Source organism: Arachis ipaensis, chromosome B2 (assembly GCF_059453495.1).
Source record: "Arachis ipaensis isolate K30076 ecotype BB chromosome B2, ASM5945349v1, whole genome shotgun sequence".
NCBI lineage: Eukaryota > Viridiplantae > Streptophyta > Magnoliopsida > Fabales > Fabaceae > Arachis > Arachis ipaensis.
Window position 1 is genome coordinate 38,073,934 of NC_142437.1, and position 18,856 is coordinate 38,092,789.

General features: G+C 35.3%; 1 protein-coding gene across 4 annotated transcripts in view; it reads right to left on the minus strand.

Moving 5' to 3' along the window:
- Positions 1 to 13,487, minus strand: part of LOC107625241 (serine/threonine-protein phosphatase 7 long form homolog) — a 29,022-nt gene extending 15,535 nt beyond the window's left edge. For 3 of the 4 annotated variants that reach the window (XM_088506398.1, XM_088506396.1, XM_016327825.3), the window contains exon 1: positions 12,157 to 13,487. In XM_088506398.1, coding sequence (XP_088362524.1) covers positions 12,157 to 12,808 — 652 coding nt within the window. In that variant the 5' untranslated portion in view covers positions 12,809 to 13,487. Of the gene's footprint in view, positions 1 to 275; positions 500 to 12,156 lie in introns of those variants that run through there. The other variant, XM_088506395.1, reaches the window with a different exon arrangement.
- Between the last annotated feature and the right edge of the window lie 5,369 nt (positions 13,488 to 18,856).

Genomic DNA, 18,856 nt, shown 5'->3' on the forward strand with positions numbered 1-18,856 from the left:
CAACATCCATACTTTAATAAATAACAGCCAGAAATATTAAAATACTATAAAGCTTTAAAATTTAAAACTTCATATTATACAAATACCCTAACCAAACTAAAATAATTCACTAACGTCAGCTATCCCTTTCCCTAACCAGTGAAGTAACATCCTAGCATGCGAAGTCTAATTTCAAACTAGAGGGAATAATCTATAAATTCTAGTTCGTCCACCTAACCTACCATTTTTCTGACTAACATATGCAAAGCCTAGAAAAAAAATCAATGTTAACTAACCTCGTCACCAATAGATCCGGAAATATGCGCAACACCGTTCAGTCGGTACAGAGCCCTGCCTGCCATGATAACTGGCCAGATGTCGTCGCTGAGATACCTCGGACCCGCTCACAACTTGCTCTCACCTCTCTTTAGAATTTTCTCTCTCTAAAAAACTCCAAAACCATCTAAATGCATAATCCGCGGCTACAACCACAGTTTATATAGGCAACGCAACACACGTAAACCGCTACTGGCAGTAGCGGTTTACACACACACACACACATACACGTAAACCGCTACTGGCAGTAGTGGTTTACACACACACACACACACGTAAACCGCTACTGCCAGTAGCGGTTTACACTCACACACACATGCACGTAAACCGCTACTGCCAGTAGCGGTTTACACTCGCACACACGCACGTAAACCGCTGCTGGCAGCAGCGGTTTACACTCACACACATAAACCGCGGCTGGTTGTAACGGTTTATGCACTCCTGTGGCAGTAGCGGTTTACATAAATTAGTGAAACAACGCATTTGCATATTGAATTTGGAAACAATGCATTTGCGTAATATTGGGGATCAAACAATTTACTAACGTAAATTGCCCTTTTTATAAATACTTTCAACATCACTTTTAGTTTTTCAAACCTGAAAACATAAGTACGTAATATTTTTATTTAACACAAAGTGATGTACTTAAACATGACTAAAAAGTATTTTTATCAAACCGGACTTTAATATTAAAATAAGTTTACTGAAATATTCACTTATAATTGTCATTTCGTCTATTTTGGGAACCCAGCAACTGCACTTCCAATTTTTACAATCCCTAGACGACTTGAGAAAAATTGAAGTTGTTCATGAATGCTATATATTGTCCTTTTTCGTTCATGGGCTTTGTTTTTACTATATCACTATTTCAAAAATTTATTACAAAAATGGCACTTTTTAAATATTTACGAATGTGTTTGTGTTTTACCATAGTGGTACTTTATCTTTTTTTTTTTGGGTGTGTTGACTGGAGATACCTAACCGAAAAGCCTTAGAATAAAAATGCCTAACGTTTAATTATTAATTAACAATATTTCTCCCTCTGCTTTCTCTTCTTTCTTTGTGAAACACCTGACCTCAACCATCGTCATGAGGGGCGGCTTTGTCCGTGGAGGACATTCACGGTCCCATGAACTTAGGAAGTTTACTCGAAAAGAAAATGAATAAGTGCAATGAAACTTTAAAAAAGTCAGAACAGGGAGTGACGGATATAAGTTCACAAGGGAAGAGCTGTTGGCTCCCAGGGAGAAAGATTGGATGGTGGGAGAGTAGGAGGAAGCACCAGCAACCAACCACCCTCAGCGCTTGTTTGTCGATGCAGTCATAGGAGGTAGAAGGCCATCGGCAGCAATGGAAGCAGAGGACCCAACCTAGTAATCTGATGATGAGGAGATGAGTTCAGAAAAGGAGCACTCTGAAAGCAGCAAGACATAAGACCAGAGTTCTAAGAACGCTGAGAAAGATGCTCCTAAGATAAGAGTAGAGAAAGTTGATGGAATCTGCAATGTAGTGATCAATGAAGCTACCTTAAAATAGTTAAGACATCCATGGTGGGATACATTGATAGTGAAATTGCTGGGTCAAAGAATCTCTTTGGCAGTGGTAACCAGGTGGCTGGAGGTTATGTGGGAAAAACAAGGCAGTATACAAGTTATTGATCTTGGAAATGACTTTTTGATTGTGAAGTTTTACTCTCGAAAAGATCTCGATTTTGCGCTAACGTGAGGCCCATGGAGAATCTTTGATCACTACCTCACGATTAGTTTTTGGAAGCCAAATTTCAATCCAATGGAAGCCTCTGTCGAGTACATAGCAGCATGGGTGAGGCTTCTAAGATTAGCAATTGAATATTACGAGAAGAGTATGCTAGAGAAACTCGGTAACATTGTAGAAAGAACTATAAAAGTAGATTCCAACACTGCTGATATATGTAAAGAAAAATTTGCCAGACTATGTGTGGAATTAGGTCTCACAGCCCCTCTGGTTTCACATTATTCTATTAATTGGGTGAAGTATGTTGTGGAGTATAAAGGCATACATAATATTTGCTTCTCTTGTGGAATGGTAGGGCACGAGAAGGCCAATTGTCCCAAGAATGTCCAAACCCAGAAAGCTCCAGAAAGCAATAATGGTGGAATTAAGAAAAATCAAGGAAGTCGAAATGATGAGGGAGAAAGGGGAAAAGTTGGAAATAACTGTGTGGACAAGGGCAAAAAATTCTTAGAAGGAAATGAGGATGGAGCCTACGGCCCGTGGATGGTCGTTCAAAGGACAACGCATGGAAAGAAAACTGGCAAAAATGCAGAGGCAGCAAGTAGTGGAGGAAATGGAGCGAGAGACAATCAGAATGTACAAGTTAGTGGGAGTATGAGGTTTGATGCTCTGCAAATGATAGAAGAGGTTAATTCATATGATGAGAGAATATCTAGCAATCATCACGGTAAAGGGAACCACATGCCTAATAAGACAATTACCCAACCTCCATTAGAGACACCTAACCCGAAAAACAAACAGTCCAACCCAAGGCACACTTTGGATAATAACACTAAAGGCCCAACTCTATCCTCCCCCCCCCTCCCCAACAAGAGATCACATCTGGCCCATCTTCTAGTAAGCCACAAAAGACCAATAAGGATAAGAATAAAGGAATATCAGCTAAGCCCTCTAATGTTCCCTCAACTATTAACCAAAGTTGCGAACCCAACTCAATGAACCCCATTATTACCAACAAAAATAGATTACCCCATGTTCCCAACAACCAAAACAGCAACTTCATCTTACAACCTCCATCTCCTACTGACCCCTCTCGTACCATGAACAACATGACCCTCAACATCTGCTCCCAAGAAATAGTTATACCTGAAACCTTATCAATGGATGAGAATGTGGAGGCTGTGGAGAATCCTAAGCCAGAGCCACCAGATTTCAGCTCCTTAGAACCAGAGCTTATGATGGAGGTAGTTAGGAAGTATGAAGAAGGTTTCCGAGAAGGAAGTCCTAGAGAAGACGGCATAATGCAATTAGAAGGAGAGCATGTCTGTGGAGAGAATGTGGAAGTAGGATTCTCCGGAGAGGAGGGGATGACGAAGCCCCAGGTTTAATCTGGGGTAAGGCTAGTAAGGCTTCTAGTCGCACACTTAGAGAATTAACCAAAGTGTATAAACCTGATGTAGAACTTATGGAGACTAGATGCAGTGGTGATAATGCAAAAAAGGCTATTAGAAGTTTTGTGTTTGATTTTTACCATATAGAAGAGGCTCAGGAATATAGCAGAGATATTTGGATAATGTGGAAAGACCCAGATTTAGACATAAGAGTTGTCCAATATAGAGTGCAATTTGTTCATATGATTATGAAAAATGGCTCTAACGAATCTTGGGCTCTAACAGATGTGTATGCTAGTCCCCAAGAATCAAGGAGAGGGGAGTTATGGGTAGAGTTGAAGAGGATAAGTGTTACCCTAACTGGAGGGTGGCTGGTAATGGGAGACTTTAATGACATTGCTCACCCAACAGAGAAATAAGGAGGTAGTAGAGTTGACCTGGGTACGTGTAAGAGATTTAGGAGTTGGATAGAAGGTTGCTTGATCATTGATTTAGGGGCAGTAGGAGCCAGATTCACTTGGAGAGGTCTCCAGTGGGAGAACCTCGACAGAGTTTTCAAAAGACTTGATCGAGTACTTTCTAATACAGATTGGGGTTTGATGTTCCCAGAAGCAGAGTTAATGTGTTAGTCAGGAGAAACTCTGATCATCACCTGTTGCTGATCAATACAAAGCTGCAAGCTAATACAAGAATAGAAAAACTTTTTCATTATGAAGCCATGTGGAGTATGCACCCTGGACATAAAGAATTCATAAAACAGGTTTAGGACAGCAACCAACCTTTGACAACAGCACTTAATGGGACAACGAGGCAACTGATGAAGTGGAACAAAGGTGTGTTTGGACATGTTGAAAGGCAGAAGAGAAGAATTATTCGCAGGATTGAAGACATACAAAGAGCTTCCAGCTATGGGAAAAATCTATTCTTAGAAAAACTAGAGGTGAAGTTAAATGAAGAACTAAAAGGCATTTTAGACAAGGAGGAAGTTTTGTGGATGCAGAAGTCTAGAGATCTTTGGGTGGTGGATGGAGACCGCAATACCCGATACTACCACACTAGAACAGTAATTAGATGAAGAAGGAATAAGATCTTGAAATTGAAAGACCAACAAGGAAATTGGATCGAAAAAGATGAAGATTTGAAAAGACATGCCATTGAGTTCTTTAAATGCTTATATGAGGAAGAGAATGAAACTAGCAGTGGCCTTGTGACCCGAAGCCATTACCTACCTTTGGAACCTAGCATCAAAGAGCGGATCTATAGAAAACCAGGGGAGAATAAAGTGAAAGATGCAATTTTTAACATTGGTTCGCTGAAAGCGCCAGGACCGAACGGATATCCAGCCCTCTTCTTCAAAGAAAACTGGGATATTGTTAAGCAAAATGTATTTGATTATATCCAAATAGTATGGTCGGGCTCAGACACAATAAGAGGCAACAATGCAACCCTCATAACCCTTATCCTGAAAGTGAAACAGCCGGACTCGATCATCTTTTTTCGCCCTATTTCGTTGTGCAATGTGACTTATAAGTGCATGTCAAAGATAATAGTAGAAAGACTCAAACCGACCTTGAAGGATAGAATTTATCCGTATCAGTCAAGCTTTGTCTTAAGTAGAAAAATCCATAATAACATATTGATTGCTAAAGAGATGACACACATTATGAAAAAGATGAAGGAAAAAAGAGGATTCATGGCTATAAAATTCGATTTCGATAAGGTCTATAATAGAGTCCGTTGGAGGTTTTTGAAGGAATGTCTAGACGATTTTGATATGGGAGCTCAATTAACTAATCTCATTATGGAATGTGTCTTGTCAGTCTCTTACAACTTGCTGTGGAATGGTAGGAAGACTGAGAGTTTCAAACCGACAAGAGGAATTAGGCAAAGAGACCCCATCTCGCCTTACCTCTTTGTTATTGTCATGGACAGGCTCTCCCACTTGATTGAGGAACTTGTGGCTAGCGAGTCTTGGAAACCTATAAGTATTGGAAGAAAAGGACCTAAGATCTCCCACTTGCTCTTCGCAGATGACTTACTAGTGTTTGCAGAAGCAAATGAAGAACAGATACAGGTTGTCATGAAGTGCATGAAGACCTTTTGTGAAACAACAGGCTTAAAGATTAGTATTTCAAAAATGTCAGTGGTGTTTTTATAAAATGTCAAAAAGGAAGAAAAAGCAGCAATTTGTGGAAAATGCAACTATCAGGAAAAATCATATCTAGGTCGATACTTGGGAGCAATGCTTACAAATCATAGGAGATGTAAGGAAAAATTCAAAAATATTGTAGACAGGATGCAGAGTAAGTTGAAGGACTGGAAATGAATTGTTTGTCATTGGTGGGCAGGATTACACTAACAAAATCAGTTCTTAGTCCGATGGCCGATTTTGAAATGCAACATTCAAAACTGCCAAAAGGTATTTGTAATGAATTAGAGAGAATGTAGAGAAGCTTTATCTGGGGTGTAAGGCCAGACTAGAAAAGGATTCATCATCTCAGTTGGCACACCTTATGCCAACCAAAGCTACAGGGAGGTTTAGGAATGAGGAATATCCGAACTATGAATGATGCTTTCTTGTTGAAAACAATTTGGAGATTTATGAAAGAGCCTGAAACGCTGTGGTCACAAGTGCCTATACACAAGTGTAAGGAGGGTCCTTGCTTACAAAGCAAACCCACTGATTCTCCTCTTTAGAAAGACATTACAAAACTATGACATACTTTGAAAGAATATTGTTCAATTGCTATTGAAGATAGCTCTACTACCTCCTTCTGGGATGATGTCTGAGTACAAAATGAAGGCTGCCTCAATAGCAAAGCTCTCATATCCATTGCAGATGATTAAAAGAATCGGAAGATAGTCAAATATACAAATGAAAGAGGTGAATGAGATTTAGAGACGCTCATGGCTCTGCTTCTCATAGAGGTCATAGACAAAATTAGATCAATACCTCCACCAAAGGACAGTCAAGGTGAAGATAGAATAAGATGGAACCACACGGCAAATGGGGATTTCACGGTAGCTTCGGCCTGCAGAATATTAACAAATCACTCACCCATGGAGACTAAAAGAATATGGAAAGTCATATGGAGGTGAAAAAGACCCGAGAGAATCAGAGTGTTTATGTGGTAAGCAGCACATAGAAGACTCCTAATAGCCAATAGAAGAGGCCGCATGATGAGAACAGACCTAAACTGTCATAGATGTCATCGAATACCTGAGATTGAGTTACATGCTCTAAGAGATTGTCCGTATGCAGCATCAATTTGGATCGAGTTGGTTCAACCTAGTGCAATTGTAGTTTTCTTTGGAATGAATCTCGCAGAATGGATAGATTTTAACCTCTCAAATCAGATTGGAAAATCATCAAATTATAACTGGGTAGATCAGTTCTTTGTAGCGTGTTAGAGAATATGAAAGTAGAAAAATCAAGACCTCTTCTCACAACAACAATTACAAAGAAGCGGTTAAAAAGAAGCTAATTAGAGGGGAACCTGAGAATCTCCAGAACCGTCAACAAGCCTAGGAACTACCACCCAGGGGTTGGGTGATATTAAATACCGACGGATCAGTCAAAGAAAAAGCAAAGAAATCGGGTTGCAGGGGGCTTTTGAGAACGCACAAGGGCGAGTGGATTGGAGGTTTCACTGCAAACTTGGGGTATTGTCAGATAACACAAGCAGAAATGTAGGCAGTTCTATATGGATTACAAATGGCGTAGAATTTAGGAATGAAAAGGGTGATTGTGGAGATGGATGCCATAGAAGTTCTAAAAGAAATCAACACATATCGGTCAACTAAAACAATAGGTCTAATTCTAAGGGGAATAGAAAAGTACAAAGAACGCTCTTGGAAAATTAAATTCCAATATGCAAATAGGGAAGCTAACCAGTGTGCAGATTGGCTTGGAAAGATCAGTACTAACCATCAATATGGATTCAATTTCATTGATAATCCACCGGCTGATATAGAGCACTTGCTGCAAATAAATGCTGTAGAGATACAAACTTCTTGTAGTTTGATAAACCTGTAATTTTTTTTTTCTTTTGGGCTTAGGCCCCCTATATTCACAAAAAAAAAAAAAACACCTAAATGTGTGACGCTTACATTCTAAAAGCCTAGAACACGAAAACGTTTTCAGCTTGAAAATGGCCTACGTAAAGGAGTTGCCTTAATTTCGAAAATAGATTCTCTTAATTTGTTTTTTTAATCATTTAGTAAAATGTAATTTTTTATTTTATATTTTTTAAATAAGACAAAAAAAAATATATAAAAAATATTAAATAATATAAAATTATATTTTATCAAATAATTAAAAAATCCACTTTCTTTAATTTCTCTCCTCCATTGTAATTTTCTTCTCCCACCTTATAATTCCAAAATGAATATTATAGCTATCATCTTAATCAATACTCAACCCAAAATAAATGGTACTCGTGTAGCTATGATACTCATTTGTAACTCATTAGACAGAAAAATTAGAATGAAAAAGTAAGAGAAATAATTAAGAAATTAGTAGAAATACATGTAATAAGCCCATTATCCAAGCCTCGGTTTTATAATTAGACTCTATTAATGATTGGTCAAGTCGTAAGTTGAATTTAGATTTTGGAGTTAAACTCCAGTTAGTTAGGTTTAACTCGATTCATCTTAATTCACTTTTATCCATATGAAAAAATTTTATCTACGATGATGGTGTCCGAGTATATCCTCTCAACAGGATGATTAGAACTTAGAAATTCTTTATTCTGTTATGAACTTTAAAAATTGGAGGCACCAATTTTTTACTTAGTAAATGTTTTTAATACAAATCGAACACAACCATTTGTGTTACTTAATATATTTTTTTAAAATAATCAAAAATCAAATTTTTTTTATTTTATGTTTTTCAAAATTTTTAAATTAAAAACATACTCTCTAAATTTATTTTTTATGAAATAATTTTTTTTTCAAATCCATAATATTAAAATCAGACGATCTGATTTTAAATGGTCTCTTTTCAATAACAAATTGGATGGTCCAGTTTATTTAATATCAATTTCAAAAAAAATTACTCCAACAAATAAGAAATATCCATGCTTCGAATATCATCACACTACACACGTTTTATCCATATAAAAAAACATTAGCCCACTATATTAAAGTCATACTTTTTTATGAATCAAATCAATGAGAATTAATTAGATGGCAGTGCCGATAATTTAACATTAGATAATGAAGTGGATGTTATAGGAGGCATAATCAAAATATTAGAACAATTTAGTGTTACTTAGGTACCTATAAATATAGGTGTGATATAACTATTTTTCACAAACTTCACAAAAAAAGGCACTAATTTAATTTAAGTTCATTAGAATAAATCACTAGAAATGGCCTTGATTTTTCAAATTGCTAACAAAAGTGTTATCTAAATTAGTTAAAAATAAAAATTTATTTTTAAAATATAACAAAAGTATTCAATTATTAAATATATATTTTAAATAAAAATTAAAAAGTAATTTTAATACAATTTTTCATAAAACATAATTATAAAAATAAAATATTTTTATTCCTAAAATTTAATGAATAGCTTTTGTGAATTCTTTTGTAAATAAACAAAAATAATTTTAAAAATAAAAATTTTTCAAAAAAGATTGAATTTTGATTTTTTTATATATTTTTTAAATAATTATTTAAATATCCTCAAAAAATATCGAAACAAACACATAAATAATTTGTCAAATAAGTCATTTGTTATTTCTAAAAAAAATTGTATTTTTATTGTTTCTTTTTATCATAATCTAAAATATCGCTAACTAATTAAAGAGAGATTTTATCAGAATATTTTTTTGTGGTTTATCCCATTTATAAATAATATAAATTAAAGACCAGCATTTATCATAAAGATCGTAAAGATAAATAAATAAAGGGATAAGTATTGTTTTAGTTCCTAAAGTTTAGGGTCGGAATGAAAATCGTCTCTCATGTAATTTTTAATTTAGAATCACTTTAAATGTTTTATTTCATATTAAAATTGTTCTTTTTAATAAAATTTTTAATTTTGTTACTAAATTATCCCTATTTTAATAAAAAATTATAAAATTTTAAAAAAATAAAAGAAAAGAACGCGTTGGAGGGGGAAAGGAAAAGGGTACGCGAAGGGGAGGAGGGGGAGGGGGGAAGGGGAAAAGGGGAAGGAAGAGAGGGAAGGGGGAAGGGGAAGGGGAAGAGGGGAGGGGAGACGGAAGCGGCGGCAACACAATGACCACTCACCACCACCGTCGCGTCTTCTCCATCTTCGCGGGCTCCCTCTCTCTTCGGCGCGATGCGACGACCTCCACCTCGCGGTGGGACGAGGCTGAGCGGCAGCTGGGCGCGACGCATTCCTCACCTCGACGATGACGCATGTAACGGTGACGACTCCTCCCCCTTGGTCACTGGCTCGCGTCCCTATCTCCCTCTCCCTTGGGTGCGACATGATGGCAACAGCCACGCGTGTGACGGCGGTGACTCCTCCCCCCTTGGTCATTGGCTCGCCATCATCCCTTCTTGTCCCTCTCTTTTCTGCTTCTGCTTGAGCTTCTACTTCTGCTTCTTCGACTTCTGTGTCTTCTTCTGCTTCTTCTGCTTCTGCTTCTGCTTCTGTCTTTGCTTCCAATTCTAATTTTGATTTGTTATTTTTTTTATTTTATTGTTGTTGTGTGTTGATTCTGTTTTTGAATTTGATGTTGTTTAATCTAATTTGGTGTTCTTGAATCTAATTTGGTGTATTTGGTGGTGGTAATAAAAATGCTCATGGTGGTGGTAAAGGTGCTGATGGTGGTGGAGGCTATTTTTGTCCATAAAAAATTAAAAGAACGATTTTAATACGAAATAAAACGTTTAGGATAATTCTAAATCAAAAATTATGTGAGGGATGCTTTCGATTCCAACCCTAAACTTTATGGACCAAAATAATACTTATCCCATAAATAAACAAGGAAAGAATGAGTAGCTGAGCCCACCATTCAGGCTTTTTTATTTAAACAAAATAAAAACAAAATCAATATTACCAAATTTTTCTAAATTTCAAAACATGAATCTCCTATTTCTATTAATATATAAATCATTCTAGGGTTTTGTACTTTTGATAATATGTAAATTACTATACTCCAAGACCATAAATATCCCAAGATTTTGAACTTTTCAAATTGAATATAACTCGTTTTAGTTAAAGAGTAACATGGTTTATAGTGTTTTTCACCTAAAACACCATGGAGTAGTATGATTTACGTGCAAAAAGGTAACTCATAGTACCCTAGCACGATTTATATGCAAATGGCATAACACACAATACATTAGCAAAATTTACAGCGTTTATAATTTTTTTTTCACCTATTTTTTTTAGGTTAAACTTTAAACTAATTCATTTTAAACAAAAATTTGTAAACAGAAAAGAGACTGCGAATAATGTAAAGTAGACTTAAATTAGATAAGTATAATTTCTTTAATTTGATGAAAAAATTATTATATTTTTTAATTAAATTTGATACAAAGTTTCTTTCTTTTTTTTCGTCACCTATTTTTTATTAAATTTTAAGCTAATTCATTAAAAATTTGTAAAAAGAACACAAATTTTTAAAATAACACAAAAATTTTGCAAAAATAACATATACATAAAATTTTAAAAAATATAATATAAATTATAACTAAACAAAGACACTACACTATTGATAGAAGAAAAATTGAAAGACTTATTTATCAAAAAGTACTAGTTTTTAAAAGTTGAAAAATAAATACTTAATTAAAAATTTGGTTTAAAAAAAATTATTCATTTAGAACTAATAATATTAATTTTTGGCCATTTTATGTTACATTTTATTTTAGTTAGATTAAATAATATTTATACAAATAATTAGACATGTAGCATTTATTTTTAAATATGTCAAATATTTGTTATTAAATCTTTTTAACACAAAAAAAATATTAAAATACATTTTCTTCTAATATAAGACACTTATTATAAAAATATGTGTGTATGTACAGAGGCTAACTATTTTTCTTGCATCTGAATCAATATAATTTTTTTTATTAAAAAAATTACGTAAATATTAAAATTTAGTTTTATTTTTTTTGGTTATTTTTTTTAATTAATACAATATTTTTTTTAATATTCTTTTATACATATTATTATTTTTATAAAATTCTTTACTTTTTTTGTTTATATAAATTTTTTTGACCGTTATTGTTATTTTATTTTTATGGAATAATTTTTTTTATTTTATATTATGATTCTATTAATTCTATTAAAATATTAAAGAGTATTAAGAATATTAAAAAGTATTAAAATTTATTTAAATATTTTAAATAAAATTATAAAATAATATAAAATTTAATATTTATTTAAAATTTTATACGTAAATCGTATTAGGATAATGTGAGTTATTTTTTTGCATATAAAACATGCTACACCATAATATTTTAAGTGAAAAACATTATAAATTATACTATTCAGAGATAAATTATATTCATTTTAAAAAGTTCAAAATTCTGGAATGATTTATGTATATTTTTAAAATAAATTTAATGCATAAATGTTTTTAAGATGTGGTGATTTATATACTATCAAAAACTTTGAAGATTTACCCTTTAAAATTTGGTTTAGGGGAATATAATAATATTAATTTTTTTTATTTTATCTAAAAAAAAAACCCACCAATCACCGTACACGAAAGGTAAAAGAGCGTATAATATATTTAGTTATTTAATACTATACCTCGATCGGCACTATCAAAGATGGGAAAAAGGACCCTCTCCTCCATCTGGGCATGCTCCATCATCACCTCCAACAACTGACAGTAGCTCTTCGAAAACTTCCTCACCTCCATCCTCCAACTCCCGACCTTCGGATCAACGGCTCTCCTCCCTCCACGTCTCGCCAGATCCTCCGCCCACCTCACCATCCTCTCCAGATGCCACGTCATGCTCTTGTGCTGCATCTTCGTCATCCTCACCATCAACGACGTCGTTTCCACCTCACCCTTGCTTACCACTGCCGCCATTGCTGTTGGCGCATATGCCTGTGGCGGCGCTGATGACAGCCCAGGGAACCGCGAGTCTATAAACCTCAGTAGTGCGTCGCGGGAGCCCGTCACGCCTTCCGATCTCACCTGGACCGTCGTCGTGATCTCGTTGTCTGTGCAGTCAGGTACTCTGCTACGCGCCGCCGTCGACGTCGTCGATGCCGGAGGCAAGAACCTTCTGTCGGAGGGGATGGAATTTGTTGAAACGGATGCCAACCGAACATATGCGTTGAGAATGCTCTCCGGCGAGCCGCGTAATCGAACCGCATGGTACGATGTTGAGCCTTCGTGGGGTACGATCTCCGCCGTTAATTTTTCCGACCTCCTTAAACAGTTTCCCATCATAGAAGTGGGAAAACAAGAAAAAAAGAACAAACAAACAGTCAAGAGCTGGACGAGAATGAGGTTGTAAAATTGCAATTAACGAAAATTAGCGGTAAGGAAAACAGGGAAGTGTGTTAGATTAGAACGACAGGTGTGTTGACAGAAGCATCATTTTGGCAGAAGTGAGAGTGAAAAGGAAAATCGTTGAAATATTAGAAACTGGGATTAAACGGGAAAGGGACAAGTTGATTGGATTCTTCAAAGATAAAATGAAAAGTGTGGGACTAGCTTGGAGTGGGTTCGGTCGCTTGCAAGAGAAGCGAGGAATCGTGAACGTGCTGTGATACTGTTTTGCGGTGGCGTGGTGCTTTTAGTAGTTCGGGTAGATGGAAAGTATATTTCCATTTACTTTTTGGACCAACGCCATTTGACAAATCTCCAAGTTGCAACATGCCTCGGGGTAATAGAAATTTAGAATAGGATAGTAAATTCGGAGTACTTGCAAAAGTAAAATAATATACTAGCTCTTCGGGTCATTGTAATTGTTACGATATGGATGTCTATATCCATTGAATGTCTACTGTCTATTTAGCATTATTCTTTTCTGTATTCAAGCACTATTGGAAAGTACAAGCATTAAAGAATATGCGGTGCATGTTTTTTAACCTTTAAAAAAGTAAACCTTGAACTTGTATAAATAAAAGAATGATCTTAGGCTTTATACACAGTAACAATAAACAAATGCAATTCTCTCTCTCTTTACTTTTAATACTTCTTTCTATCTTTATATATATATATACACATTACAACATATAATATTATTATATATATATATATATATATAAATTATTATTGAGCTAATTATATTATTGCTAGAGTCTTCTATTTATACATCTTTATTTTATATTTAATATATCTTTTATTTATTTTACAACACGTTATCAGCACGAGACTTTGATCAAAATTTTAGGAAGACTCAGGTAACAAATTTTCATTATGTCGAAATTCTCTCATCTTGAATTCAATGCTCTTGATATATCTAGAAACAATTATTTATCATGGATATTAGATGCTGAAATTCATCTTGATTCAATGGATCTTGGAGATACCATTAAGGCTGAAAATAATGCATCCCAGAAGGATAAAGCCAAAGCCATGATTTTTCTTCGTCGTCATATTGACGAAGGATTGAAAAATGAATATCTTACATTAAAAGATCTTGCAGATCTTTGGAAAGACCTTGAAGAAAGGTATAATCATCAGAAAACGGTGATACTTCCTCAAGCTCGATATGAATGGATGCACTTGCGTCTACAAGATTTTAAATCCATAAATGAATATAATTCTGCAATGTTTCGAATCACCTCACGAATGAAATTATGTGGGGAAAAAATCACTGATCATGATATGTTGGAGAAAACTTTCTCAACCTTCCATGCCTCGAATGTGCTCCTACAGTAGCAGTATCGAGAAAAGGGTTTAAAAAATATTCTGAGTTAATTTCTTGCCTTCTTGTTGCTGAACGCAACAATGAGTTGCTATTGAAAAATCATGAAGCGCGCCGCCCCATTTCCTGAAGTAAATGCGGCAAATTACCCCAGAAGAGGTAAATGGCAAGCTTTTAATAACAAGAAAAATTATGGAAGAAAAAGAAATTATATTCAAAAGAGAGGATCTCACCAGAAGTGGGATAAAGAAAGAAATATCGAGCAGAATAAATCAACAGAGGATAAGTGTTTTCGTTGTGGTGGAAAGGGCCATTGGTCACGTACCTGCCGTACCCCAAGGCACCTTGTCGATCTTTACCCGGCATCTTTGAAAAAGGATGACAAGGGAAAAGAATCAAATTTCGTTTCAAATGATGCTGAAAATTCCACCACTCATTATGATGTATCTGATTTATTCATCAAACAACATACACAAGAAAGATCTTGAAGAGATTTTATATGGATAAGTCACATCCATTAAGTACCCCAATGATCGTAAGATCTTTGAATGTGGAAAATGATCAATTCCGTCCTAAAGAAGAAAATGAAGATATCCTTGGTCCAGAAGTACCATATCTTAGTGCCATTGGAGCGCTAATGTATCTTGCTAATAATACACGACCCGATATATCATTTGCTGTGAATTTACTAGCAAGGTATAGTTCCTCTCCAACCAGAAGACACTGGAGTGGAATCAAGCAAATCTTTCGATATCTTCATGGGACGGTTGATATGGGATTGTTTTATCCATATGGATCCAAGTCACAATTAGTTGGCTATGCAAATGCTGGATACTTGTCTGATCCACATAAAGGGAGATCTCAAACAGGATATCTGTTCACATATGGAGGTACAGCTATATCATGGAGGTCCACAAAACAGACGATTGTTGCAACATCTTCTAATCATGCCGAAATACTAGCGATTCATGAAACTAGTCGCGAGTGTTTTTGGCTCAGAAGTCTGATTCAATATATTCTGTCATCATGTGGACTGATTGATCATAAAATAGCTCCAATTGTTCTGTTTGAAGATAATACAGCATGCATTGCTCAACTTAAGGGTGGATACATCAAAGGTGATAGAACAAAGCATATTTCTCCCAAATTCTTCTTCACTCATGATCTCCAAAATCAAGGGACAATTGATGTCCAACAGATCCGCTCAAGTGACAATCTGGCAGATTTATTTACAAAGTCACTCCCAAAATCCTCCTTTGAAAGATTGGTACATGAGATTGGGATGTGCCGATTTCGAGACATTAAATGATGTCGGCATGAGGGGGAGACTGTACTCTTTTTCCCTTGGTCAGGTTTTTTCTCATTGGGTTTTTCTTGACAAGGTTTTTAATGAGGCAGTTCTCATCACAAAGGATATTGTACTCTTTTTCCTTCACTAAGGTTTTTTTCCATTGAGTTTTTCTTTAGTAAGATTTTAATGAGGCATAATCCTAAATGGACATCCAAGGGGGAGTGTTATGATATGGATGTCCATATCCATTCAATGTCTATTTAGCATTATTCTTTCCTGTATTCAAGTACTATCGGAAAGTACAAGCATTAAAGAATGTGTGGTGCATGCTTTCCAACCTTTGAAAAAGTGAACCTTGAACTTGTATAAATAGAGGAACGATCTTAGGCTTTATACACAGTAACAATAAACAAATGTAATTCTCTCTCTCTCTTTACTTTTAATACTTCTTTCTATCTTTATATATATACACATTACAACATATATTATTATTATTATTATTATTATTATTATTATTATTATTATTATTATTATTTTATATATATATATATATATAAATCATTATTGAGCTAATTATATTAATGCTAGAGTCTTCTATTTATACATCTTTTTTTATATTTAATATATCTTTTATTTATTTTACAACAGTAATTTTGGTTTTAAAATTGTTTGCGATTTTTTTCTCTTTTCGTTAATTTCTAACTAATGAAAAATGGTCTGTATTTAATAAGTACATTCATCTTGAGTATTTGTGATGTGCACAGATTAATAATTTTAAATATGATTTTATATGTGGCACAAATATTTTTAAAATTTATTTAGTGTAATTTTAGTGTCTTTATTTTATAATTTGTTCATATTCTGACTTAACACTGTGGTCCAGGTTCAAGTAAGCCAAAAAGATCCAAGTAAGTCAAAAAGGCTCAATCTAAAGGTTGACCTTAACACCTAACTAACCTCTCATGAAAGAGGTCGGGTTTGAGATGAGCCGGCAGATAACACTTATTTAAATAAGTTACTGCCTCCTAAAATCTCGCATCCACTTCCAGAAGCAATATCTCAACAGTCCTAAGATAAAAGGACAATTATCCACCTTCAGAAGTAGAACTACTTCAACGGTGGTTATTGGATCAGCATTATAAATACACTGACACCCCTCAGGTATCTCTAAGTTCTAATACTCTCCTAAACCTGCTTACCCTCTTTGCTAACTTAGGCATTGGGGTGTCTTTGCAGGTACCACCCCCATTCCTCAAAACATACAACTCGGATGGAGGCTCCCGAACGTGAACAAGTCGGAGATCCCCTTTCCATTGGCGTCTGGGCTAATCTTTCCAGCCCAATTTACCCATCTCAGGTTACCTACGTAACATTGGCACCAATGTCGGGGACCTGGGAGATCAACGCATGATGGTGGATGACATGGTAGAAATTGGCGAGTTAAGAAATTATTATAAAAGATACGTTGCAAGTACAGTTCTTAACCAACCGAAATTCCGTTTATCAATTTAGAAGGGGTTGTCACAAAAATTAGAATTAAAATACTGGGAGTATGAATCCCAGGTCGTCTCCCAACGAGTTGCAGAAATGTGTGCTATTTTATTAATCAGATGTTTTCTAAAATGGTTTGAGTTGACAAACGAGAAATTAAATTAGAGAATTTATGTAATTTAAATAAAAACCTTGACTGGGAGTAGATTAGTTGGAAGCCCTATTCTTGCTGGAGTACTCTCAAGATTAATTAATGATTGAAGGTTGTTCTGCTTAGTTATCCCTTACTAGGTAGAGGAAAGTCAAGCAAGTTGGAAAGCTATTTCTAGTTACAAGTCCTAATCCTCTCCCTTGGGAAGGACTAGTGTCAATGACTAGAGGGCGATCCAACAATAAACCCAATTACAATTTTTCTCTTGAGTAATCGAACTCAAGGTTTCCTTTTAATCATCTCTCAATCATGTTATGGAACTACTCGCTCATTATGAATGTAAACTTCATAACATAAGAAAGGAAAATAAAGAAAGACATGATAAATAATAATTAAAAGATCAATTAAAAATAAAAATAGTTCCTGTATTAATGTATTCTAAAAATAATCCAATAGTAATTCTGAATAAATTGAAGACATGGAAGAGAAAGAGACAAGTAAGGAAACAAACTAGAATGACGAAATCTTGGCGGAGGTAATAACTCTTCTCAATATCCCAATCCAAAAAGCAATAAATCAAAATCCTAAGAACTATGAATGTGTAGAGAGAAAACCTAGAGGAGGAGTAAAATCAGATCTAAAACTAAAATTATGTGGAATGAACGTTGTGTTCTGTCTTTGCATGTTCCCTGGCTCTAATATGCTTTTCTGGGCCGAAAATTGGGTCAAAACAGGGCCCAAAATTGCCCTCAGCGAATTCTGCAGATTCTGCAGATCGCGCATGTCACGTGATCGCGTCATCCAGGTGTTCGCGTCATCCAGCGTTTTGCCTTACCACGCGTGCGCGTTGTCCACGCCTTCGCGTCACTGGTGCAGTTTCCAATCCGCGCGGTCGCGTGAGCCATGCGTCCGCGTCACTGCAATTTCCTCTATATCGCGCGGTCGCGTGAGCCATGCGCCCGCGTCACTTCTCGCTGGTCATCTCCTTAATTTCTTGTGTTCCTTCCATTTTTGCAAACTTCCTTTCTAATCTCCAAGTCATTCATGCCCTATAAAGCCTGAAGCACTTAACACACAGATCACGGCATCGAATGGAGTAAAGGAGAATTAAAATACAAAATTAAAAGTCTCTAGGAAGTAAGTTTTCAACCATAAAGTATTTTTAGGAAGGAATTATAAATGCATGCTTATTTAATGAATAAGTGGGTAAAGATTTGATAAAACCACACAATTAAACACAATATAAACCATAAAATAGTGGTTTATCAATCTCCCCACACTTAGATATTAGCATGTCCTCATGCTTAGTTGAAAGAGATAAAATAAATGAGTAGGAACATGTAAAACTCATGCAATGCAATGCAACCTATATATATGAATGCAACTATATGATTCTTGTCTACCTGGTTAAAAGTAAATAAGCTCTTTGAGTGCGGTATTTGTAACCCACTAACTTACCGGCAAGTGCACCGGGTCATACCAAGTAATACCTTACGTGAGTAAGGGTCGATCCCACGAGAATTGATGGATTAAGCAACAATAGTATTTGATAGGCTTAGTTAGACAAACAGAAAAGAGTAATTGAGAGTTCAAAAGCATTAAACAATAAAGAAGAGTTTGAAGACAGGCAGGCGAATAGGTAAGGAATAAAATATTGAGAAAGCAGTTAAGGCTTCAGAGTTATCTATT